The sequence below is a fragment of the Elephantulus edwardii genome, unplaced genomic scaffold (genome assembly GCF_000299155.1).
Source record: "Elephantulus edwardii isolate Elephantulus edwardi_28Jun2011 unplaced genomic scaffold, EleEdw1.0 scaffold00171, whole genome shotgun sequence".
Classification (NCBI taxonomy): Eukaryota; Metazoa; Chordata; class Mammalia; order Macroscelidea; family Macroscelididae; genus Elephantulus; species Elephantulus edwardii.
The window spans coordinates 4,161,030-4,186,228 of NW_006399921.1; the positions used below are offsets into that span (position 1 = coordinate 4,161,030).

General features: G+C 46.1%; 1 protein-coding gene across 1 annotated transcript in view; it reads right to left on the reverse strand.

Moving 5' to 3' along the window:
* Positions 1-25,199, reverse strand: part of TECTA (tectorin alpha) — a 90,541-nt gene that overhangs the window by 59,719 nt on the left and 5,623 nt on the right. Inside the window, exons 3-9 of the mRNA XM_006895633.1 lie at positions 23,541-23,828; positions 19,164-19,301; positions 18,633-18,798; positions 13,494-13,906; positions 5,245-5,815; positions 2,744-3,336; positions 770-1,343 (exon numbers count right to left, since the gene is read on the reverse strand). Of these exons, the coding sequence (XP_006895695.1) occupies positions 770-1,343; positions 2,744-3,336; positions 5,245-5,815; positions 13,494-13,906; positions 18,633-18,798; positions 19,164-19,301; positions 23,541-23,828 (2,743 nt within the window). The remainder of the gene's footprint in view (positions 1-769; positions 1,344-2,743; positions 3,337-5,244; positions 5,816-13,493; positions 13,907-18,632; positions 18,799-19,163; positions 19,302-23,540; positions 23,829-25,199) is intronic.

The window sequence follows — 25,199 nt, forward strand, 5'->3', positions numbered from 1 at the left end:
TGGATACTGAGATGAGAGGATGGAACCTGAGCGATGGCATTGGTATCTGTTTTTCACTGACCATTTGGAGGAAGAGAAACGTGTGCTGGAGGCCAGGCACAGGGCCAGGCATGGATCCCACCCTCCCAGCCAGGAAGGTCTCATAACCATCCACCATGTTCCACCTCCCTGTGGCCTCTTGGATAATCAAAGGTATCAGGTGCCAGGCTTCCCAGCAATCTTTCTAATTACTGCTAGAATTTCTATCACTGTGCTGAGATGGATGAGATACTCTGGGGACAAAACGAAAAAACCAAAAAGAGCAACTTGGGACTCTGAACATCTATGGTCAAGCTTCCTCTGGGGAGTGGTTGCTGGTCTTTGCACATTGAAAGGCACCCTGGCTAATAACCCCTCATCCGAGTGAATGGGGCCCTTCTTCTGCCAAGAAGGCACACAGAGAGTGACCATAAAGACTTCTATTTACTCTTGAGGCCCAGGGCCCCTACTATTTTGACACTGTGTGGTGTCTAGCCTATGTTAGATGCAACCATAACTCAATAGGAAGGCTAATTGTTCTTCAAAAGAAGGCATTGCAGGATTAGCAACAAAAATAAGAGTGGGAAATAATCTGTTTTGGGGAGTTGTGTCTTCCAGAGGGCACATTTGATTGAGAAAGAGATCAGATTACCCTTAAACTCTTCACCAAGAAATGTCTTCAGGAAGGAGTTCCATCCTCTCCTCTCCCCCCGCCCCTAATCACCGTCCCCACAACACAGCCCCGACTCACGGCAGAAGTCGTAGGTCCGCCAGGGCCCCACCTCCACGTCGGCATTCTTGCACGCACTGGCATAGCGAGCCACAGAGTCGCAGAGCTCTGACTCGTTGCCCCCGCTCTGGCACAGGCGGTAGAGGCAGGTGCGGTAGTAGGCGGTGACATTGACCACACCATGACACTCCAGGAAGGAGCTGTTGGAAGGATCGTTGATGATGCCGCATCGGGAGCGGCTCCGGTAAAATTTAAGCAGCTCTGAGTCATTGTTGCAAGCCTTCAGCAAGTCCCCACATTCCCCATTGCAGATCTCCTCGAAGGTTGTCCAGCTCTCCAGGAACACTGCTAGGTTGTCCGTGCACTTGCCATTTGGGAGACAGAACTCATCGCTGGCATTGGCATTGAAGAAGCCGCACAGGCCTCCAGTGCAGTTGAAGTAGGCAGTGGACAGACGGATGTACAACAGGCCGACGTCTGTGTACTGCACGCTCACCACACCCTTGGACTCCACCGTGGTGCTGTTTTTGTTTCGATAAATTTCCAGCTTCCCCGAAGGATGGAAAAATGGTAATTCCACTTCCTGACCATTCAACTGAAAAACCAAATCACTCTTATCAATTCCAGATATGCACAGAGCATCTACACAGTCCCAGACTCTTGGATGAAGACCTAGGTCTGCTCCATGACTACCACTTGGGGGAACATCAAGAAGTTGATGGTGTCTTTGAAGACCACACAGGTAAACACCAATCATTTTTTTATGAGCATCTTTATTTTTTTCTTTCTAGAGTCCCCATGTCAACACATTTGCTGTTTACGTATGTGTGTAAGACCTGGAGTAAGCCCCTCAAAAAATTGAGATGTGAGGAAAATTATCTTAGATATGTGGCTTTTCCCTGCTGCCCAGGCCTGCCATTCTGGTACCTTTCACAGAAAGATCCCCACTTTCCCAACTTTCTGTTTTTTTCTTTTCCCCTCAAGTCTTATCTTTGCCTGTGTTTCATCCCCCTGGAAGCATATAGTGTATATTACGTTATCTCAAAATGTATTGACATAACTCTTAATAGTAGATTAGTTTCTGCCATTGTCAGTAGGAACCCAAAACCCAGCCCTTTAAGCTTATGGATGTGCATTATATGATCTTCCTGTACAAGAACACATTGACTCTTGGGTTCTAGATTAGAAGGTAGGTGACAGGATGAAAAGCATGCTGAATGGGAAGAGAGGACCCTACAAGCCCTTTCAGCTTCATCTCTGCTGAGCTATGGACTTCTCAGGTGGTCCTTTAGAAACATCCTATGAAAATGATGAGTTGTAAATCTTTGAGTCCAGGTGCAGAAAGATAGCCAGTTTAGACCAGATCAAAGAGGCTTTGTAATACCAGACATGTACCTATCTATGAGTAGAAGAGGCAATATATTTACAGTACATTTAGTATTAAGGGCAAGAGTACAGATTCTGGGGCCAGCCTGCTTGGGCTTGAATTAATTCTAAGTGTGTGTAGCTGCGGAAGTTCCTTAACCTTTCTATGGCTCAGTTTTTACATCTGTAAAATGAAGATAATATTATTATCCACCTTGTGAAATTCAATGTAGCCTTGCTTATATCGGGACTCAGGATAGTGCTTGGCACACAGTGGCCATTCTATAAATGCCTGCGATCAGGGAGCATTAGACTTACACTATCCGTGTAATCCTTGTTGTTAGGTGCTGTTCAGCCCAGTATACTCATAGAGACCATTGAACAACAGATCTGAACCCTGTCCTATCCTGTGCCAGAAGATCTGCAGAAGATTTCTAACTAGGGTGACTCCGGCTCCATTTCGTGTGTCCACCTGACAGACACACTCCCATCTGGTGCTGGTAGGCAGGAAACGCTCTCAGGTTTGAGCCATGTCCTTCCTAGAGTCCAGGAGGCAAGCTGAAGAGGGCAGAGGCCCATTCACTCGGCTCGTGTCCTCAGGAAACCCTCAGAGGCAGCAGGGGACCTTACCTTGACTTCAGAAGCCCCGATGCCGCCTATCTTGACTTCCTGATCGGCCACAAGGATGCGGAGGCCTCGGAGCCAGGCAGGCCCGGCGTCGGGCTTCTTCTTGTTGATGTCGATCTCCAGGTACTCGGGCCGCTCGGGGCAGGTCTTGAGCAGCGTGTAGGAGAAGTCCTGCGGGAAGGCGTAGGCCGCACCGTCGAACGTGTGCAGCACCTGGTGCTGGCTGAGCAGGCACACGGTCTCGCGCTTGGGGAAGCAGCCCTGGTAGCCGTCCTCCACGGCGCACACCTCGCCGCTGCGGCACGTCTTGTTGAAGCAGTACACGTCCCCGCCCTCCTCGCACAGGCATTGCACCGTGCAGTTGGCCGTGGCCCAGAAGAACTCGCCCATGGTGTAGTAGTGGCCGTCGAAGTCGCAGCCACACTTGTGCAGGGGGACGCACTGGCTGGTGCTGAGGACAAAGCCTTCGTTGCACTGGCAGCCCTCGGTGCACGGGGTGGGGCAGTTCTGAGAGGCCGTCAGGTCCGAGCAAGTGTCAGGGCAGCTGCTGGTGCACACCGAGTAGTGGCTGAAGCTCGGGCACTGCACAGTGGACACTGACGTGGGGAGAAGGGAGAGAGCGTGACAAGCAAGTGAGGGACCCCGTGTGCTAATGTCCAGCGTGCACCACAGGGCCCCGCAGGAAAGGATGCTGCTTCTGAATCCTGTACCAACTCGTAGTAGGGCAGAGAGGCCCCTCACCCGGGAGAGAAAATTATTGGCTATACGTCTGGAAATGAGCTTAATCCCTGTCATCAAACTACTGGGCAGGATCACTAACTGACATGCCACTCTGATTTGACCATCTTGGTCGACTTAAGTTTGGGTCATCTAGACTAATAGAAGGTTTTGAAGTCACTTTGATGGTTGTAGACATCTCTCTCTTTTTAATCTAAACTGATATACTTCTCCGATAGGAGTTTCAAACTCAAAACCCAGTTCTTTAAAGGAAATGAAATGGCAGCTTGCAGGAGGAGAAAGGAATAGTTTGTTACAAGGAATAATTTGAAAACATGAAAAGTCTAAGCAGAGAGAGTCTCCCCAAATACCTATGGGTGACCAAGGCTGACTAGAAATCAAGTCCTTAGGATATTAAAAACAGTGACTGCCTCTTAGCTGTCTGGGAGCATATGAGTGCCAGTGACCCCAGGAGACTGGCTCTGAGGCAGGTGGCCACAGAAAGGCCTTTGCCTTGGAACCCTTTGGTTCTGGTTTTAAAAACATCTGAGTCTAAATAACTGTTTCCATCTGGTTGACTGCAACACGCAGGGGCCTAGTTAAACAGCTCTTTGAATTAAGTAACACTCATCCTACAAAAACAAACATCAGAGGAAGACAGAGAAGCAAAGCTGGGAGAAAATGTGGGGAATCGGAATGTATCACTAGGGGAAAAAATTAGAGAGAGACATTATGGATAAAAATGTAGTTAGGTGATGTGGATGCTTTTGAACCATCCAAGGATTAAGAAGAGGCCACATTAAGTCAAGTCCAGGGAGGCGGATGCTGTGGGCAGATTAGAGGCTGTCAGTCACAAAGACAAATATATGGTCTCTTCACAGTTTGACCAATAGGCTCAGAATTAGCATAAATCTGATATGTGATGATTTATGTGAATCCAACTCCTACTGATAGGAGGAAAAGTCTCCCTCCGGCCTTGGAACTTAAAGAAACATTTAAATCATCTCATCTCTTTAGCATCTCACATGCACAGGCCATAATTCTCTGTTAACTCTGATGGAGAAAACCAAGGGCCAGAAGGCCAACAAAATTCAAAGAGGCTGTTTGTTGTTGGCTTGTTTGGATCATTTCCACAGCTAGCCGAAGGAAGAGAGATTTAAATCAGAGAAAGGAGAAGAAAAAAAATATGAGAACAAAGTAGTATAAAAATGCTTAACACACAAGTGTAATTCAAAAGGAACTGGGTTTCCTAACAGAGTGAGAACTTTCCCTAACGAGTCAGTATTTCAGAAACAGGCTGTGTTAGTGGTAGACTTAAATAGAAAACACTTTTTATTTCTTCTAGCAGGGAAGTCAGAGGAATGCTTTGACAACAAGGACATAAACCCTGAAATAATCTGAAACTAGGGGGGAAAGCACAAGGAACAAGTACTGCAGGCTCCAGTGGGGAAGTATTTGCCCACAGGTTGGTGAAAGCCCGCTGCTCACTTGACTCAGGGCCAGCCTTCTCTGCTATGGGGAGTGCCCTGACTGAGGATTCCTGTTCTGCTCACCATGTTTCCGGACCACTTAATGTCAATTAGCAGGTTCTCATTTTCCAGCTATGACATTGGGTAGAGAAAAAGTAAAGATCGGCTTACAGCTCATTCTTTTGTGACTTGTCATATTTCAAACTTAGCCTCCCTTGGGCAATTTGTCTTACCAGGGGTGTTTTTGAAGAGCCCAGAAACCCTATCCCTGCCCCCTGCACAGGTGAGGCCTTTCACGTGGATGGGATGCCAGCTTACCACACCCAGTCTGGATTCGCCAGTCTCCAATTGGGATGCCGAGGGCTTGGCACACCAGGGCGTAGGCCTGGATGGCTTGACAGAGGAGCGTGCCATTGTCCCGCACGCTGCACAGGTCGTACACGCAGCTGTGGACGAAGGCCGTGGGGTCCACCACAGTGCCACACTCCCACAGTGGGCCGTCTGTCTTGTTGAGGAAGCCACAGTAGTCAGAGCCGAAGTAGAGGGCCTCGGTGGCCGCGTCACACTGGGTACAGTTGTCCACACAGCCGGAGTCACACTTCCAGTCGGTGTGGTAGACGCGCCAGCTCTCTCCCAGGTCCAGCACAGACATGGCTGGCCTGCCATCCGGGCGCAGGAAGTCGTCCAGTGGGTTTTTATTGTAGTTCCCACAGAGCCCACAAGTGGAGTTTATATAGGAGCCTGGGATGGAAATGGAGGCATAGTGCTGGCCGTCAAACGTCACTAAGAGCCCAAAATCCGTTTCCACGGCAGTAGACATGCCACTCTGGTAGATTTTCACCGCCCCCAATTCTAAGGTGACGGGCAAAGAAGTCACTAGGTCATTAACCTGCCAACAACAGTAACAGTAAAAGGCAGGTGAGCAGGTGCCAGGGCAAGACTTTCCAGCAGAGGTCAGGAGAGGAGGCAAAGCAACTCAATGGTGCAGGGAGAGTAGCCCCCCCAAAATGTCTGCTCCAATGGGTGAGGGTTCTTCTACCAAGGAAAAGGCTTGCAGGGGAAGCCCTAGAGCTCAGGCTGAGCTCTGTGTGTTCCAACAGTGATGGGCTTGGCATTTCTGGGGCCACCATTAGTCACCATAGCCCAGAGGGTCCTCTGTGACCAGGTGGTGTCAACCCTTCCTACCTGCCTCCAGGCTCTAGTATTTTCTTGACAGATTAGAGCTCCATCCGCCTCCATTCATCCCTCTAAGTTAATTTCTTGCATGGCCATTAACCTCCTCTGACCATTCCTCCCAGCTGAATCAGGGATATAAATTGTTGGACACAGATAGCCATGGGGGGCCACCCTGGTGCTATTCTCTGAGTGTCTCACCCTCTAACTTCCTCGCTACCACCACTATGGCAAATCATTTACTCAGTCACAGGTGGAAAACAAAATGCTTGAAAACCTACTGGGTACCAAGCACTATGTTAGGTGTTGCGAAGCAAAAGATGAAAAAAAGATTTGGCTCTGCCTTTCAAGGAATGTCTAGCTCTAAGGGAAGAAGGACACAGATAAAAAGTTATCATATGCTATTTTAGCAGGGAGACTAAAGGTCGCTGTGGGTGAATAAACTGTGGTCGCTGTGGTCAGTGAATAAACACCAAGTCCGGTGGGAGAAGGTGTCAGCTGAGACTTTGTAGAGAAAGGTAGCCTAGATGAAAGGTTCAAATCCACCAGCCGCGCCAGGGGAGAGAGTGGGCCCTCTCCTCCCTCAAAGATGGACACTGCAGTGGAGGGTTGCTACAAGTCGTAACTGATATCCTGAAAGTGGGTTTGGGTTTTGGTTGAGTGTAACATGCATTTTTAAAAAGAGACAAAGGAAGAATAGAAGGGTAGGGAATTCCAGGACAAGGGAATAAGGCAAGGAGGTCAGAAAGAGGTGCATGTGGATTAGGATAGCCATTGGGGTGTCAGTGGGCTGCAGAGAGAGATGGCCAAAGATAAAGCTGGAGACACAGAAAAGTCAACATGTTTTTATTTTAGCTTACTCTGTGTGCCAAATACTGTTCTCAGGGCTGAGGACCAGTAGTGAACCAAACAGGCAAAATTTTTGTTTATAGAGTTCACATTCTAGCTGGAGAGATCGGTAATATACAATATGATGTTGTTGTTGTTGTTAAGTGCCGTCGAGTGATAGGCAACTCAGAGAGCCCCTATAAACGAAAGTCCTCAATACTTGTGTGACTTTCATCCTTTCCCCAGTTTCATAGGGTTTCTGGAGGTAAGCTATTACAGAAGTGGATGCCACTCCTACTTCCAAGCTTGTTTTAATCAGGAAGCTCCACCAAACACTGTCCGCCATGGGTAACCATTATCACATTTGACACATCAGTGTCACAGTGCTCAGCTTCACAGCAACCACAAGTTACCTTGTAAGGAAGTAAAATTATATCGTGGAGTCCTTCAGTGGTTAAAAGTTCAAGCTTCCCCAGAAGCACACTAGGTGGAAGGCCTCGTGATAGATTTCTGAAGAATTAGTAACAAAAACCTCTATATAGCAGAGTTGACGCATAAACCTGACAGCAACTATTTTTTCTTTTATCATATCATATCATATCATATCATATCATATCATGTCATATCATGAAAGTGTTATGGAGAGCAATAAGGCAGGGAGTGTGGATAGGAGTCCTGGGAAAGAGTTTAAATCTTAAATTGTGTAGTAAGGGAGGACTCAGCTGGAAAGCGACATTCAGATGAGGCAGCCAGTTATGTGTTTGCCAAGACTGAGACTGTTCTAGAGAGAACCCCCAGGCTCCGGTGGGGGGTGCCAGGTGTTCTCGGCATGCGAGGAAGGCTAGTATGGCTGAAACAGAGGGCCAGGAAAAGACAGCAGCCAGTGATGTCAGAGCCTTTGTGGACCATTGTCCAGACTTTTACTTTGAACGAGACACAGCCAGGGGTGTTTAGGGCAAAAGACTTACATGATCCGAGTTGTGTTTTAGAAGTACTATTCTGGCTTTTTGATGTGCTAGCTCTGGTATTAGAGGAGCTTTTAGGATATGTTCCAAAACAGGCAAATAAACAAAGCTTGGATTTCTATTTCTGTAGGGAGAGCTCCTGAAGAATCTTAAGTATCTTAAGAATCTAAAGTGAGATTGTGGCATAGTGACATTTGTACCCTAAAAAGCCCATTCTAGCCAGAGTGATGGCTGCATTTTAGAAAGTCCTATGGACTGCCGAAAGAACAAACAAATCTCTCTTGAAGGAAGTATCACCAGAGTGTTCTTAGCGGCCAGGATGGGGAAACTTCGTCTCACTTACTTTGAGCTATTTTCAGGAGAAAACAGTCATGGAGAGAGATTTTATGCTGGGAAAGGTGTAGGGTCAGCAAAAGAGAGGAAGACCATCAAAGAAACAGATTAACACCATGACCATCACAACAGGCTTCAGCATGACAGATCATGAGGATGTTCAAGGTCAGGGCAAAGTTCAGATCTGTTGTTTGTAGGGTCACTATGACTCATAGTCACTTGGCAACAACAGCAAAATTCCAGCCAACATGGGTGGGATATATTAAAAATGGAAAAGTTTAGAAACTGAGAAACCAAATAGGTTGGTGCTGCAAGAGCCCAGGGGGCCTAGGAGTCAGAGGAACAAAACTAGATAATGATGGGACTATTATGCAGAACTATTATACAGAGTAAACTCAGCAGGACACAGCAGTTAAGGCTCTGAGGAGCAGGAGAAATGAGGAATTGAGGATGGGCCTCAGGTGGTCTCGCTTTTATGAATAGGTGGCTAATAAATCCCAGCAGAGGGAATGAATTTTATTTACACACGTAACGTGTCTAGCACCAACAGACACTAATATTTGTGGACCAAATGGAAGGACAAGTCTAGAATGTTCCTAGCTGGACATGACTGTTAAATACACACAAGTATTCCAAGCTGACCTGGAGCGAAACTGAGCTCTGGAACACAAGAAGGACAAAAGTCTTAAAATGCCACCATTGTCTGGACTTTCTGAATTATTAAAAAGAAACCGATTGTCCACACATCTCTCCAAGAATCACCATTGCAGACATCAAGTGCAATTCTGTCTCCAGAGATTACTAAGACTTAATGGGGACAAGGACACACAAAAAATAGGCTGGCAAAATAAATTGTTCTGCAAAGAATTAGACCAAAAGGGGGAGGAATCAACCAACTAGGAGTTGATTCATTTATCTTCATTTAATAGGCAGAAGGTTATCGAATAAAGGTGAGCGCTCTGGTGGCCTAGTGGTAAGAATCTGTGCTGCAATCCCGAAAGAACACAGTTTGAATCTACCAGCTGCTCTGTGGAAGAAGGATGGGCAATCTCTTCTTGTGTAATTAACTGCATCTGAAAACCTGCTGGAAAGTCAGCTATGGATTGGCTCCAACTCATATTGGTTGGCACACAACAACAAGAAAGGCATGCCAGCTAGCAAGTATATTCATTGTACAAATGTCCTGTGCTGAGATGTAGAAAGTGGAATCTTCCCAAAGGTTGATGTTTTTTATTGTCGTCAAGTAAGAACCAACTCACAGCTGAGCCTCTAGTGGGTTTTTAGAGGCTGTAAATCACATGGGAGGAGACTGTCTTTCTTCTGAGGAATTGTTTGTGGGTTTGAACCACTTTCCTCTGGGTTGGCAACACAACTCCCTACTCATTAGGCCACCAGAGCTCCCTAAAGGATGGTACTATTTTTAAATGCCAAATATCAATTACTGAGAGTCCTCCTCTCTTCTCACTTAAGGTATAGCTAACCAGAAACAAATCTAGGGGGTACACTCTATCTGGATAGGGAGCTTTGGTGGCCTAATGGCAAGAAGCTGCACTGCAATCCCAAAGGCAAGCAGTTCGAGGTTACCAGCTGCTCTGCAGAAAAAAAAGTGGGCAATCTCCTCCGCTGCATTTAACTGCCTCTGAAAACCTGCCAGAGGGTCTGCTATGGGTTGGTTCTGACTCAGCAGTACGCAACAGCAACAACATCATCTGGATATTGTAACAGTCCCATCTCTGTTTTCCCAACAGGTCTAGCCCACCTTGACTTGATCAGCCCAATGTCTTACACCTAGGCTGAGCCCACTTCACACCTTCCTTTCTGTCCTGATCATTCACAGTCTTGCCATCTGCTTGCTCTCACAGGTGTCTCCATTTGAACCACAGATTCCAGAGTCACTATCCTTATACCCCACAGTGCCTGGAGTAGTCGCTCCAAAGGACCTCAGTTCCAACACTTCATGATTTCTTATTTCATTCCTTAATTAGTAGAATCAATTCTTGATTAGCCAACAGCTGATTAGCTTCGCCTCTCTGATTTCTCTTCTCCTCCCATTTACCTCATCAGTAATCTCTCTCCCAGGATGTTGGCAGCAGCCAGGTTAGAAGAGAGCAGAAATGTCACAGAAGTAGGGCCATAGAGCTGAAGAGGTTCAGGGTGAGGAAGGCTGTTCAGGGCCAGTGCAGACCCAGTGCCTAAGATGTGCCAGGGGCCACACCAGGTACTGTGCATGTGGTCATTGTATTTCATCCTCATAACAACCTGACAAAGTTCCTTGTGCCAATGAGGAAATGGAACCCACGGCCTACAGACTTGCAGCTGACAGTTGATGCCACTGGCCAGGATCCAGGTCACGGTCTCTGTCTCTCTACTGCTCCCCAGCACTCCCATTCCAGCCCTAAGTCTAGACTACATCGCAAGTACCCTGTCTTCTAGATACAATCGCCCTCATTCCACAGACGAAGGGTTATTTAAAGAGTGAACAACCTTGTTGTGGTTTGTGACCACAGAATCTGACCTCTCAGTCACCTTGTACTGCACAGCTTGGCAAGTTTTCCATCAGATAATATTAAACATCCCAGGCTGAATGGGGAAAAACTATGAAAACCAGTATCAGCTAGAAAGAATCATTTCATGAAATTGGATTTTAGATATGCTGGCTGGCCCCCATTAGCAGCTATGATCCTAAACTGTGGGCTCCTTGTACAAGTTCAAAGGGAAAAAAAAATCTTTATACAGAACCCAGATTCCAAGCCCCTCATATGGAGAAGGGGTTGGAGAAAGGGTAGCTGCCGTGTGGAAGAGCAGATCTTAGTGGCCCTTCCTGGCCTGGTGCGGCGTCTCTGAGAAAGCTGGCCTTCCTTCCTGCACTCTGTCCTGCCCCCATACCGTCCCGGCTTCACCCTGGCCCAGGAGTCTACCCTCTCCGGCAGGAAGCAGGTGTATTCAGAGGAGCTTGGAAGCCATTTGGCAAAAAGAAAAGGAAGCCATTGTTAGCTTGCAGTTGGAGTCACAAAACCTTTTCTTTCTGAAACATTTACATTCATATCCACATCTCCCCGTCGCTACAGAAAATTGAGGAATCCGTGCCCTATGCCTGGACGATAGAGCAGCCTCGCAAAATTAGCAGGGCTCCTAGGCCTGAAAGAAATGACAGCGTCCCTTCCCTGCTAAAAAGGAAGAAAGAAAAAAAAAAAGGAAGCCTGACTGTGAGTGAGTGAAGAATAATTTTAATCAAAATGAAAAAGTAGAAATAAGGCATAAAGCCTTTCTTGTGCAGCTACAGATATCAGACACATCTCTACAAAACCCAAAAGGAGGGGAAAGATGATGGAAATCTTCTGAGTTTAAAATGTTAAACTATCTACAAGGAAGTTCCCTAGGTGGTGCAAACAGCTAATGTGCTCGGCTGCTAACCAGTTAGGGGTTCAAAATGACCCAGAGGCACCAAGGAATAAAGACCAGGCAACTTGCTTCCAAATAGCCATAGGCATTGAAAACCCTAAAGAGCACAGTTCCTCTCTGGCACATACGGGGTCCTGAGGAGTTGGACGTGACTCAGTAGCAACTGGTTTGGTCTTCCTCACAATAGCACAATGTGAATTGAAAAGGGAAAACTCCAAACGTCTGCACCCTCACTTTTCACTCTCACTTGATATGCAGAGCTGTCCCCAGAGAGACTAACCAAATAACAGGCAAATTGGCATGTCAACTCCAGTAATAGCTCACTTTTCTAATTACGAGATTGCTAAACTGTGCAGACCTGGGAAAGGCAGAGCCAGAAAAAAGGCCAATGAGTTCCTCAGTTCTGCCTTTGGTTGGACATGCTCCATCAATTAAAGCTACAACGCCAGTTAGGAAAGGAATACTGAACTTGGCATCAGTTCTGGTTTGTAATCTCCATAATGACCTCCAGGCATGGGGATTAAGGATGGCAACGCCTTGCAGCAATCAACCCCTTTGGTCCCGGTTATTATTGCGTGAATAAATACATGATTGCAACAAAGTCTTCATTAATATTATGAAAACTGGGCTCACAAATTTCTAGCTGCTAGAGGCTGTTTTCTCTCCTTCTTTTGTCCATGCCCCTGCTTGAAATCCAGGTGGCAGTGATAGGAATCATTTGCACATACTAAACAGCCCACCAGTGGCCCCAGTTCCTCTGTTTCTAGGCCAGAGCTGAGGGTTCCACTTGGGTCAGGCACATGTGGGCTAAACTTTTCTAGAATCACCAGGCCTCACTAAAGAAGTAACCCACCTGGCCCAAATGTCTGCCCGACTGCGGCCTCTGGAAACATCAGTTTGGAGTTCATCCAGGGAAAATGTGGGTCTAGATTGTTTGACACAGTTTAGCTTTTGGGAATGGTAGCTTTTGGGAAAATAATACAGGGCAGGGGGAGGTATATCCATGGCTGATAATCAAAGGCCAAATTGAGTTAAGGGAGCAACAACTACTTTTGGGTTATGGAGATTTAGTGACCCAGGGTAAAGAGCAGCACTGCCTAGTGGTGAAGGCATGTGGTTCGAATCCACCAGCTGCTCAGAAGGAAAAAGATGAACAATCTCCTCCCATGTGATTTACAACCTCTGAAAACCCACTGAAGGGTCAGCTATGAGTTGTTTCTCTCTGGGCAGCACACAAGATGCTTGATTTGAGACATTGATGGCTCACTGATGGAATTCTTACATCCCAAGTGGGAGATGAGGTTTGCTTCCAGTGAAAACCACATGGACCAAAATGATTCCACTTACAATTTATCATGGGACAGTGCTGGACTGGGGACCATTTCACTCTACTGGACACAGTTGCCACAATGTGGGAGCCAGCTGGATGACAGATAACAACACTGTGTTTACATCATCTCCAGGACGTGGTCCCACGCCTGCCACTGTGCAGGCCAACTGCTTGGGAAATTAGCCTTGCCTCTCTTTTCAGTCATTCTGAGCTCTGTGTCAATGCATGAGTGTGTCTGTGTTTCTGAGCGTGTGTGTGTATGTCTGTGTGTCTGTATCCCAGTGTTGATGAGAGAACTGAGAATGAAAATTGGACTTTAAAATGAAGTTGGACCTATCAAGGAGAGGCAGCTTAGATTAACTCTTGTGTAAATAAACTTAGGCCTACAAAATGTTTCCCCTAAGATATCCGCAGGGCAGGAAGAGCCACACGTCTCATTGGTGCAGTGGAGAGCCAGACAGCAGAGCCAGGAGACCTGGGGAGGTCATCCCAGGCTGCAGTCTCCAGCTCCCTGTGAAGGGAGCAGAGCAGCTCACCTTGACTTTCCCATAGCTTCCTTTAGGGATGAGGATCTTGTAGCCATTCACCTCCACAGACAGCTCCTTCACCCAGGAGACCGCAGAGCCCCCACGGTGTTCATTCTTGGCCTCCACGCTGAAGAAGGGAAGGCTGGATGTCTGCAGGCACTGTCGGGCCAACAGGTAAGCACAGGAGCCTTGGAAGTGAAAAAGGAAGCCATCGAAAGTGTGGTAGTGTGGCTCCCCAAACACCACGCACGTGCTGGTCTCCACGGGGCTGCAGTAGAAGAATTTGCCTTTGGGTTCACACAGCTCATAGGGGCTGCATGCGGCCTCCTGGCAGTAGATCTCATTGTTGAAGTCCAAACAGCGGCACTTGATGGTGCAATTCAGGTCATCCCAGAACACCTCTCCTCGCCGAAGAAACTGTCCTGGGGAAGAATGACATTGAGCCAGCATTTATTGAGCATTTACTCGCTGTGCCAGGCAGAGGGCTAAATGCTTACCTGGCATTGTACCATTTAAGGGCAGCCAAGAACCCTGTGTCAGGATTTTTACAAGTGACGTAAGAGGAGTTGACTAATTTATCCAGGATCACGCAACAACTCATTAGGGAGACAGAATCAAAGCCTGGGTTCTCAGATACACCGCTGCATTATCACTTCCACGGCTGAGGAGCAAATCCTCACTCAAGGAAAAGGCACCTAATCTTTAATTCATGGGAGAGGCATTATTTCTTCCCTTTTAGGAGTGGGTGGAAGAGTGTTCAGAAAGACCAAACTCACCTAGTTAGTTCAGCAAGGCTATTTATTTGCCCAATATTTGTTAATACATTTATTCACACAACATACATATGCTGAGGGGCTACAATGTGCCAGAAAAGGAGGCAGATACATGGGAATAAATTCCAGGCATCCTAGAAGATTCTGTAAAGACCTGAGCTCTGGCTTGGCATATTTGGAAACATTAGGTTCTACACTGAAGCCCTTCCTTTAAAGGCTTTTGTGTGCACTGCCTTTTCTCTTGCCCTAGGCCATGTCCATGCCCCATTCTTCTTTCATTGTCTACCACACAGAGCTCAAGCTCAGCTCACTGCCATCAAGGGTGAACCGATTTATAGCTGACTCTTCAGCGGGTTTTCAAAGGCTATCATTTGCTATGCATCAAAGAGCTGGACAATGATTAGGGATGACAGAAGGAGAATTGATGCCTTTGAGCTATAGTATTGGAGAAGAGTATTGAATATACCATGGACTGCTAGGAGAACAAACAAGTTCATCCTAGAGAGGGTGAAACCAGGCTGCTCCTTGGAGGCAAGGATTCTGAAGTTTCATCTGACATTCTTTGGACATGTTGCAAGGAGGGACCAGTCCTTGGAGAGGGACATCATGCTTGTGAGGATGGTGGGGAGGGACAGCACAGGAGAGGAAAACCCTCTATGAGGTGGATGATTCAGTGACTAAGGTAATGGGGGTAGGTGTGTCAGAGACAGTGAGATTGGCACAGGATAGGGCAGGGTTTAGGGCTGCTGTATATATCATGTCGCTATGAGTCACAGGTGACTCGACGGCACATAACAACAATATAACTCACATGAGAGGAGACTGATCATCTTTTTCCAGAGGATAGCTGGTAGATTTGAACTGCCTGCCCTTTGGTTGGCAGTGCAGCTCTTTACGCACTGGGCCACTAGAGCTCAGATAGAACTATTTGACAAATATAGGACAGTTAGGAAAATTTGCTGTCAAAGACCTCTCCAAGTGGTCAAAGAGCAAAGATGGAAATTTAAAGACTAAGGTGCATCTGATGATACAACTCGTTGTAGTTTTCAATTGTTTCCTATAGATCTCAAAGTTGGACAATGAATAAAGGTAACAGAAAAAGAATAAATGCCTTTGAACTATGGTGTTGGCAAAGAGTGTTGAATGTTCCATGGACTGCCAAAAGAATAAACAAATCCATGTTGGAGGAAGTGCAACCAGGCTGCTCCTTAGAAACAAGAATGGTGAAACTCTGTCTTATATACTTTGGACATGTTGTCAGGCGGAGACAGCCCTTGGAAAAAGAAATCATGCTTGGAAAGGTGGAGGTAAGAGAAAGAAGAAGACCCTTAATGAGATGGGTTGACACAGTGATTTTAACAATGAGTTTGAGCCAGGCGAAGATTGTGAGTGGCATAGGATAGGGCAAGGTTCGGATCCGTAGTTCCAAGTGTCATCGTGAGTCTTAGATGACTCAACAGCACACAGTAACAGTAACAGGGCAATGGAAAAGATGGAAAAATGGTTGCTCAGTTTTAAAATACAAACTAGTATTTATTTCATGGATACTGAATCTTTGAGACGATTTTCCTGAAAAATGAACCCTTCCTTAAAAAAAGTGACATCAATTTCTGTGGAAAAACAGCATGTCTAGTCATCTGGTCTTAGAACTTTGTGTTCATCTTTGGATGAAGCTGGAGGCCAAAAGCGCAGGCCAATGGTAACAATTCTGCAGCTCACTTTCAAATGCCATTGACGTAATTTCCATAAATCTCAGTTTTCCTTCTCTATAAAATGGGAAGAGTGCTCTTTTTTTCATCCCTGTCTCATAGGAATCAGTGTAGTTTTAAAAACCTGGCCTACACTGATAGAAGTAGAAGCATTTCTAAATCAAGGTAGTCTAAAGAGGAGATTACCACAGACACATTAATATAAGTACTATCATGCACCTGGAATGAATGTAGTCTGCAAAGGACTGGCTAAGATTTCTCACATTTGCATAAAGCAAACATTACATCTAGGGAACAGCAGCACCAGGCTACAGGTTAGTCCAAGCCGAAGTCACAGGTGCCTCTGTAATTGTCTTTCCTGCATCCGTCTAACAGGAGCAGTTATGTCTCAACAGGCAATTGTTTCCTATCTGCTGAGAATAAGCCCCCAAAATGGGATAATAGATGTCTTCACATTCCCAGTAGGCTGGATGCATCCATCCTTAAAGGAGGCCCCTCCATTCTCAATGTTCTTTGGCACTAGTCCAGGGCTGCATATATTGTAACAGCCTCCGCTTGGCATAATTTCTAGTTTCTGCTTTTTCATTCTTCCCATAAATGAGAGGGAAATATCTTTGAATAGAGGAGGTTTGGACCCAAAGGTAGACTCTCGGTGAGATAATTTTGTTTGTGAAATGATGATATAATAAACCAGCTCCATGCAAGACTTCCCCTGCTACAACCCAGGCCAACTCCCCATCTCATTAGATTGATAGATGCCTCGTGGTACATAAAAATGCACAGCAGTCTGTATCAGGATATTGAATTTGTCCTGTCTATGAAACCCAAACCCATAACTCAGGAGGCAAAGAATGAAGTCAAAGTAGAGACTTTGTATACAGCTGGCGCCTGGCCAACCGCTCCACTCTGCCAGCCAATGCTTCCCATTATCACAGCATTTCATTCCCAGGACCCAGGTGAGAGGCCCTTGCTGGGCACTTATGTTGAAGGGCCACCTCCCGTCAGCTCTGTAATGCCAGGACAAAGGCGAGGAGGCATCTGGTAAGAGTCTGTAACTTAGTCCAGGCTACAGTGGGGAGAGAAAGATAATGCAGCATTTCTTGGTGTCCTTCACAGGCTTTAAGTGATGCTGCATTTTCACTCTATAAAGAAGGAGGGCACATGAAATATTGGTGTACTCTGGAACTAGCTTTTTCTGCTCCATTTTGATACCTCTGATAGTTATCTGCTATTCTGAACATGAGGGACTTTGAGGAGACCACAGAGACATGCTAGGGAGATCACCTTCACAAACAACCTTTTTTAAAGAGCAGAGGCAGAGGGCGAGGAACATGGTGGCAGAAGGTGCAGGCACTTCAGATCACATGAATATGGCTTTTTGGGGATATTTAGCAATTTGAAGCCGAATCAAGAGAGAAAATGTGGCCTCCAGGAGCTGCCAATATGTACAAGTCACCAGCCTATGCTTTCTATCAGTTGAGCGGAAGAGACTCCCTGAAACCCTCCTCCCAACCCAAGGTTTTCCTAGAGGTCTAGAAACACTCAGTCCACTTACTTTCCCTAGGACCTTTCCTCATGCTTCCACAGCACCCTACTCATGTCCATCACAGTATACCTGTGTCATCACTGTCCCTGCGACTGTCCTTCCGCCACAGGAGTGGCACTGGGGACACCTTCACCTCCAGCACCTAAAACAGTAGTTGGCATCTAGCTGGAATCCTCAAAATGTTCACTGGAAAGCTGAGAGAGATGAATGAATTAATCAATAGATGAATTAATGAATGGATGGGCGGCTAGATGAGTGGCTTGATAGGTGAATGGATAGACAGACAAATGGACTGATGGATTTCCTGCATCTAGTTATATAAATCCAGGAAGAAGAGAAATTAACAGAAATTGTGTTTCCTGAACACTTTTGGGGCTCCTAAAAAACTGGAATCCACAAACCAGGTTGATCCTGTGAGAGTCCTGGACTGCTTTGCACATTCAAAGAGGTTTTGATAGTTCAGAGAAGGCGCCAAACTTCTGATACACATCTAAAGGAAACCCACTGAGGTTCAGTGACAGCTTGTTCATAGAGCCCTGGAGCCTGCTTTGATTCCCCCCAAATTCCTGGATGTTTTGAGGCTGCTAGGAGGATTTGAGGACAGAAGCTACCCCAAAGTCTATACATTTTCTTTCTTTCTAGTTGTGCTTGGAAATACTGATTTACCCTCATAGGACTTGGCGATACTCCAAAGTCGCCCACTCCTGTGGATTTACAAAGTGCAGATGGCAGAGCAAGTGTAAAGATGAGAAGAGAGATTTAAAGGGGAAACGGTAGCAGCAACAACAACAGAAATAATGTTAAACAGGAGGGTTTCCTTCTGTCCCCTCTGGTTAAGTAACGACACAGGCCCATGGTTGACATTGGGGCTGTTGAGAGCAGGGAGTGTGCTTAGAACCCAGGAGAGGATGTAAAAACCCACAGTGGAGCAAATGCAAGGTTTCAGCTCCCGGAGTGATGAATGTGCATGCTAAAATTACCTTGATCTCCATTACCCAGCTGAGAGATGTCAAAAGAGTAAGGCATCAGGAACGCGTCCGCCCCCATGGCTTAAAAGCCTGCCTGTCAATCTCAACTAAGCAAACTATGCTTTGCCAGAGAGAAGAGGAAAAGCCTTTACCTCTGGAGGTGCAGCCATTGGCTGGGTCAATTTCCTTCCCGTCAACTTTAAAAGCCCAGCGGCCTGGAACGTTGACATTTGTGGTCTCTTGGATATTCACAATATCAGGGGTTCTCGACCCTGGGAGGCTGAAGAAATTGGTGAGGTTTCCACCATTAAATCCTGCCTGAAGCAGAAAAGTCAGTCAGGACTTCTGAGCACAGGCACCAACCCTGTTAGTTCACGTGACCAAACATTTCCTTTTCAGAATCTTGCATGCCTCCAAGCAGAGAGACCCCTTTTCCCCAGGATCTTTGGTAAGGGGGAGAGGACACCATTCTGGGTGTGAAAAACCTGATTAGTACCCCCTCCACACACACTGCCCTGCACAGTATCCAAGGTGGGCAACCCCAGCCAGGCAGCCCACTTAAAGATCAGATGCACGTCTCTGGTTAAAAGCTGCTGACATTCTCTACAGAAAGCCGAGTAACATCAGCTCAGAGTTGCGGTGACTTCAAAATCGGCAAGAGGAGGAAACCAAAAGCCACCTACCTGCGCCATGACGCCACCGAGACCCGTCAGGGGGTCCCCGCCGCTCGCGGTTCCAGTGGTCCAGTTAATTTCATAGTAATTGAAGAGGGTGAATGTATAGGAGCCATCAGAGACCAGAACAGCCTGGAAAGTGTTCACCTACAGAGTGAAAAGGGGTGTTTTCATGAACCAGACTTCCCAGGAGGCCCTCTTCCCTACTGCAGCTGCCCTGAGCCAGGCCCCTTCCAGCTCCCAAACATCTCAGAGCTGAGCGGCCAGACCCTCAGATCTGCTTCATCTCTGACTCTGTTCTCGCCGCTGGTGGGGAAAAGCAAGACCTGTGGAACTGTGCATCTGAAAGAGGAATTGCCTGAGAAAACCCAGAGTCTGACTCAGCGTCTCTCTTACATCTCCGACTTCAGCGAGATAGAACAATCCTAAACTTGTGATGATACGAGAGCACCTATAGATGGCAGCATGAGCATAAACTACAGGAAACCGCAAGCCGGGGAGAAAGGGAGGCAAACCCTCGTTCTGGGAGCTGTGGACAGGCCAGCTCTGTTCCTCAGGCTGGCTGGGGTCAGGGGAGAAGAGCAAGCAAATGCTAGTCGATGTGACTAAAGTGGCGATAAGGATCATGTTCTCCCTCTTCCTGGAAGAACACAACTAATCTTGATGAGATGTCTCCCCCTTTTCAAATGGAAATGGGAAAGTGATTTTTAAAAAGCACTTTGTGGGGAGAAATTGCTCTTCTAATTGAGCATTTATGTCTGCAAAATTCTCAATGCTCATCTGTGTCTTCGCCCAATCCTGAGCTAGGCTATTTTCTTTCCCCCATTCCCATCTTACGGCTAAGACAGAATCCTGCATTGAATTTCTAGAAATGTCGCAGTGACCCAGCAACAGAATTCAGGGCTCCAGCCAGAGTGCACAGTCCACTACTTCGTACTCTGGCATCACAGACTAATCCAGAACCGTGTGTGAAATCTTGAGAAGTAAGCCCTAACATATTCCATCCTTACTATTTCCCTTTGCTTGTCCCTGGTCTTTGATGCATGTTTTCAGGAAATTAAAATGAATATAGAGTTAAAAAGAGAGACAACACTGACCTTTTCCCATTCAGACCCAGCATTCCCCTGCTGCCTGATACTATCCTGGCTAACACACTGTGCCAGCCCCAGAGGAAGACCCAAATCCTTATCTTGTGTAATCAAACTGGGTAGAGGATCTTGGAAGCCCCAAATCTCCCCATCCTAGACAGTCCCTTGGAAGGAGACAGGATCCAAGTAAAGAAAAGTTTCTTTTTGTACAGCAGAACTTTCTCTCTCCTCAAGCTCCGTTCTTCCACAGTCGATGGTGTTTATGATAAAGCTGACCAGGTAGATGCCTTCATTCTTGAGCCCGTTTCAAACAGAAGTGGAAAGTGGGTCACAGAAACGAGTGAGCGGCCACCTCTGGATTACTAGCAGGTCCCTGGAAGGGTCAGGCCCAACAGACAGGAGCAAAATCAAGGCCACACAAATACTGAACCTGGATTCCCCCTTCAGGAAGCGAATTCCTTCTAGAGGAACATCTTTGCTCCAAGCACATCTCTAGAGCAGCCCAGTTCTGATCCTAAAAGTTCCTTCAAACCAAGCCAGCCATCCCTGGAACATTCCAGAGGTGACTCTCAACAACAATATTCATTCCCATGTCTCCCCCCCCTCTCTCCATCACATACCCCTCTGTAAACACAAGTTTTAAGATTCTTCTGGATTTTACATCTTTTCACTTCTTGAAAACCTCCATTATATGTGAAAGGATATATGTTATGTGGAGGTGGCAGCTGAAGAAAAGGTTCAAGGTTTCGAGTTCAGAAACTGCTTGAACTGCTGCTCTGCCTCTTCAGCCCAAACTCACCTCACTGCTTCGGGGTGGTTCCGACTCACAGACACTCTCTGCCAGGTTTTCGGGGCCATAAATCTTTACTGGAAGAGACGGCCCATCTTTCTCCTGCTGAACAGTTAGTGGATTGCACGGCTGACCTTTTGGTTAGCAGCCAGTAACGTAACTCCCTTCACCACCACAGCTCCTTGCTCCTCCTTTTCTGAGGTAGAATTCCTGCACTTGCCACTTGAATACCTTACTTAACCGAGGGTCAGTTTCTTCATCTTTAAAGTGGAGATACATATCATGGAACACTTTTGTGAGGGTTGACTGACTTCCAAAAATAGCTCTCGACAATGCTGAGCATGAAGTAAGCCCTCAGTAATTGTCTCTCTTCAGCAAATAGATCTTCTTCCCCTCCCCTCTCTATTGAGTTTCCATGAGGTTTTCTGACAAGGGACAGTGGTGGTTCAATGGTAGAATTCTTGCCTTTTGTGCAGAGAGCTGGGTTTGATTCCCAATGAGTGCCCGTCATGGACACCCACCATCTGTCTGCCACTGAAGGCTTGTGTGCTATGAGGATACTAACAGGTCTCAGAGGAGCTTCCAGATGAAGACAGAATAACAAAAGAGTTGGTAATCTATCTCCCTCCCTAAATCAGCCAGTGTAAACCTCATGGACCACAACAGTGCGATCTCCTTGTGCACGGGGTCGCCATGAGCTGGAAGCCTACTTAACCGCAGCTAACAGCAATGGTCCCTCCAGCACGGTGTTTATTTTGCTTGACGACGTGTGTTTCTAGATAAAAGGAGAAACCTGGGACAATGGGTGATAGACAAGGTTGGGGCCCATGTAAAGACTAGAAATGGACACTGTACCCCTCTACAGGATTATATCTCTTTTGTCCAAGGAACTCAGGGCACTTAGATGTTGCCTCATTCATCTTCATAGAAAGTTCTCACCCAGCCCAGAAATGTACTCCGAAGCATAAACCAGAAAGTACCTAAATTATCTTGCCACTTTTACTGCCAATGGAAATTTAAAAAAAAAAATGGTGGTCAGCATTTGATGGGCATTTCTTCTCTCTTTTTTCCCCTTGACACTAAAATTTATCGATTGCTGGCATCCTGCATTCTAACGTTGTAAGGTATGAGGCTTAAAGGACATAAAACATCATCCAAGGAGTCGTTAGCAATCCATAACATGACAGAGGGAAACGTATGCTTCTTTAGAGGTTGCTTCCAGCCAATGCAGCCACTTGTGTCTTTCTGTTCTACAAAACCTTTTAGCGATAAAGTGCTTCTTGATACTCTGGGCAGAAGGTGCTAAAATCCAATGTGCTTACTGTGTTGCAGCTGCGAACTGCAAGCGCAGCACTTCTCCACCTCTGCCTCTCCCTCAGCAGCTTCTGTTCCACCCCTAAACCACTGACTCATCGCCAAGGCAATTGGAAAACAGATGGAATTGGAAAGAACTTTTAGGACTCAGAAGGCAGTTTCTGAAGTGTCTTTGCTTACTGGAGCGAATCCTTGATGGCATAGTGGATTAAGTGTTAGGCTGCTAGCTGAAAGGTCAACAGATCAAACCCACTATTTGCTAAGTAGGAGGAGGAGGCAGTCTGTCCCTATTAGGATTTATAGTCTCAGAAACCTAACAAAGCAGTTTCACCTTGTCCTGTAGAGTCACAGAGGCCTGGATTGACTCAGCGGGGTGATTTTGGTGGACTGCTTACTGGAAATTGTACAGAGTCTATTGACTTCAAAGCTCTCCACTTCCATTGTCACCCAGGCAAGCTGCAGGCTTCTGTGAAAAATACATCCTGCTCCTTTGTGTAGAAAGTTGATTATCCCTACCATATTGCTGGCAATAGTCTTTCATATCTGACTTTTATTTGACTGCTCATTTGGGATTTCAGAGCAGATGTTGAAACTTTATTCTTGACATTTTCTAACTGCCCACTCTAATGAACATCAAATATGTGGAATTTCAACCTGGTCACCACAACAACAACAACAACAGTCATTTGTAATGCAATGAACCAGGCCATTTACACCAAATCCAGCACCCTGCTTTTCTCTTCCTACCAGGTTTTGGTTGTGTTTTTTTTTTGTTTTGTTTTGTTTTGTTTTAAAAGTGGAAATTGGTGATGGAGAGAGAGGTATTTGTGACCCTGTCAAGAAGAAAGTGCCTTTGGGGTATTATGTTGCCCTTCATTATAAAGTCTCAATGCCTCAGTCACGCTTCAGCCAATCAAGAATGTTACTGGTTGCAAGAAAATGGTTGAGGCGTTCTTTGTAGACATTCATAATGATTTGTGATAAGGTGACACATCTGAAATATTACGGCTGACTGGACTGGTTAGGTATGATATTTCCCTCTGCTGCCCGGAAAGTGGGTGGCAAGGCTCATTAGTTTAACTCAAGGCAACTGACTCCCCTCCCCTCTAACAATTAGATTGCTTGAGGGTAGTGGAATGAGGCAAGAATTAGGGGTCAGAATATGAAGTGGAAAAGGGAAGTTGGAATGATTACAGGCGTGGTGCTGCTCCCTCCATAAAACGTGACTTCCTCCCACGTCACAATGAAAACCCAAGTGGCAGAGAAGGTTGCCATGTCTTTGAAGTACTTCCTGATGTCCTTGGTGGCTCTTTTCAAGATGATGGGATCCATGGTCTCTCTGTAATAGATCTCGCCTCGAATTCCATTGTGCACATCTGCCCAAAATGGGGCAATGAAGGCCCTCCCGTCCGTCAGGGGAAAGGACTCTGGTGTGAACTGGCTGACCAGCACATTGAAGGAAACAACTCCATTGTTGTTGACCTGCAAACAGAAGAGAGGGCTTGCACAACAGATCTGAAACCACCACCACATCAGACTCGCAAACCAAGACAGCAGCATAATCATATGAATGAAGGCAACTTTCAAACTGCTGAATTAGAAGCCCCCAAACACTAGCTTTCATCGCTCAAACGAGGAGGTTGGTTTACTTCCAGACAAACTCATCGGTTTTCTTTCACTTTCAATTTGTCATCAGCTTCATTTCTTATTAATCATCAGTCTGATTTTCATGTTTTCTATCCTATCTTTATTTATACTTAATAACTGCTACTGGAGTGTATGTGAGAACATGTGGGTGCTTATGGGTACGTATAGTGGGATTAGGTACACGGGCGATGTTGGGGGCTGGGAAGGACAGGCAACAAGAAAGGTGGGAACAAGAACAGACCCAGACACAGATGCACAATCATCAGCAATGACAACAAGGAAGAAAAAATAAAAATTTGAGAAGCTTTATGTCCAAGGTTGATCCCTATTATATGACAAAAGAGGAGTGTCAAAGAACGATAAATTATAGACACCATCCATCTTTGAGCTCACAATGCAGGACATGACTCCTCTACTCTGGATGTGGCATTCAAATGATTTTTATTGATGTCACAACCACTTGTGCTCTCAGAGCAAGGACAAGGTTAAGTCTCACAGATGCCCAATCCCATTACTGCTCTTGCCATTTGAGGGCTTCTTTGTATAATCACTGCATAGAAATTGAGACATGGATAAGTTTACATGGTCTATGCAAATGAGTCTTATGGTAATTTCTTCATGATTTGTAAATAACTTGGTAAATTTATCAAATTACTAAACCTTACTGCAAATCACAAGCCAATATGCACACGGAACTTGTAAATGATTATATTTCTGCCAGCAACTGCAGCTGTAGATGTTAGTATATGAGGCTGATTTAAAGGCATTTGGTGGGTCTGTGGTAGAATTCTAATCTTCCATGCAGGAGAACTGGGTTCAATCCCCAGCCCATGCACCTCATGCAGAGCCATCACCCATCTGTCAGTGGGTCTTTTGTGTTGCTATGACAGACATCAGCAGAGTTTCCAAACTAAAAGGAACTAGGAAGAAAGACTTGGCAATCAACTTCCAAAAGCCAGCCTATGGCTCACAACAGTCCAAACCCATTGCACAAGGGATCACCATGAGTCAGAAGCAGCTAATAGAAAGGTTGGCTTAATCTGTGGCTTACATAGCTTCAAAAGCAGAAACTCATAGAGTGGGAATCCTTGTAGTTTCTGCATGCAGGGAACCTGGTGACTACTTTCCTGTACATTGCAACTACTCCTTATAATCATTAATAATATTTTGGGGCATTAACAGCAGCCCTGACCCCACCACCGGGGC